This window comes from Galeopterus variegatus, unplaced genomic scaffold, assembly GCF_000696425.1.
Source record: "Galeopterus variegatus unplaced genomic scaffold, G_variegatus-3.0.2 Scaffold5928, whole genome shotgun sequence".
In the NCBI taxonomy this organism is placed as follows: Eukaryota; Metazoa; Chordata; class Mammalia; order Dermoptera; family Cynocephalidae; genus Galeopterus; species Galeopterus variegatus.
The window spans coordinates 70,663-72,317 of NW_007732039.1; the positions used below are offsets into that span (position 1 = coordinate 70,663).

General features: G+C 36.8%; 1 protein-coding gene across 3 annotated transcripts in view; it reads left to right on the forward strand.

The window, feature by feature from the left end:
- WDR76 (WD repeat domain 76) overlaps window positions 1-1,516 on the forward strand; it is a 36,126-nt gene extending 34,610 nt beyond the window's left edge. For all 3 annotated transcript variants that reach the window (XM_008590217.1, XM_008590216.1, XM_008590215.1), the window contains one exon: window positions 944-1,516. In XM_008590217.1, coding sequence (XP_008588439.1) covers window positions 944-1,196 — 253 coding nt within the window. In that variant the 3' untranslated portion in view covers window positions 1,197-1,516. The remainder of the gene's footprint in view (window positions 1-943) is intronic.
- The last annotated feature ends 139 nt before the right edge of the window (window positions 1,517-1,655 follow it).

Genomic DNA, 1,655 nt, shown 5'->3' on the forward strand with positions numbered 1-1,655 from the left:
TTGTCAGTTTTGTTGATCTTTTGAAAAAATCCAACTCTTAGTTTATTTTTTTCTATTCTCTGTTTCATTTATTTCTGTGCTGATCATTATTTTCTTCCTTCTGCTAACTTTTGGTTTAGTTTGTTCTTATTTTTTTTAGTTTCTTGAGGTATAGAGTTAGGTTGTTAATTTGAGATCTTTCTTCTTTTTTGTTGTAAGCTTTTACCACTCCGAACTTCCCTCTTAGTACTGTTTTCGTTGCATTCCATAAGTTTTGGTATGTTGGTTTTTGTTTTCATTTGTCTGCAAGTGTTTTCTAATTTCCCTTGTGATTTTATTTATTTATTTATTTGCTGGCTGATACAGGGATTGAACCCTGGACCTTGGTGTTATCAGCACCATGCTCTAACCGACTGAGCTAACTGGCCAGCTCCTTGTGATTTTTTTCTTTGAGGCCTAAATGTATTTTTGGTTTTAAAGTTATATGGGATATAAAGTGGTTTGGGGTTCAGTTATCAGGGGAATATGTAATATATAGGAGAAATAGTAGAGCCTGTTAAAACAGCAATATATAACCTAGGTTATAGATTTTTCTTATTTCTAGGGCTTCTTCTGTTTGGACATGCTTAATTTTTTTTCTTCCCTGTGGGAAATCCTCCTTGTCCATTGAAATAGGAACCATGAACAAAAAGGTACCATTTCAGTAGACACTCAATGACCATCTGTTGAGCGCAAACCACTGTGCTCAGCACTGGAGATTCACAGATGAGGAAGACATCGTCCCTGTCCTGAGTTTCAGTCTTGTTGGGAGGATGAGATAAAATTGGTGGTAACTCAGTAACTTAATGAGGAGAAACTTGGCAGAGAAAACTAGCTTTAGGAACAATGCCATCTTTACCCTCTGCCCAGTACTACCTTATTTATCACTTACTTCCTTTTAAAAAAATCTTGTTTTTTCCAATAGGCACAACACTATCACTGGGCGATGGCTGACCAGGTTCCAAGCCACGTGGGACCCTAAACAGGAAGACTGTGTCATAGTTGGCAGCATGGCCCATCCACGACGGGTAGAAATATTCCACGAGACAGGAAAGAAGGTGCATTCTTTTCTTGGAGAATGCCTTGCCTCTGTGTGTTCCATCAATGCCATGCACCCGACTCAGTATATTTTGGCTGGAGGTAATTCCAGCGGGAAGATACATGTTTTTATGAATTAAGAGAGCTGCTGAGTTTTTGGCTTAGGAACACCAATTTGTTCAAATTCATCACTGTCTAAGGAACCTAGTAATTTACTTGGCTTATTGTGTTCACTTGGCAATATGTTATATTTAGCAAATATAAAATTTATTAATAAGAGCTATGAACAGAATGTACTTTTAGTAAGGGAGATGCCTTGCAGGTTGTTGCTACAGGATGGGGAGGGAATTTGAGGGAAGGCTGAGATGCCTTCAGCACTTTTAATCACGTAGTATGTTGAAAAATTCTAACATTATAAATTATAAAGCTTTGATCAGTATTAAAAGTTTTTGTTATCTAATGATACGGTTTTGATTCTTTAGTGATACATAGATTTGTGGCTTAGTTTCTAGTTTGGAGTGAATATTTATTTCAGACTCACACACTGGAAGGGGTCCTGAAAGGTTATCTAACTCAGTGATTTTGGAATTTTTTTTTTT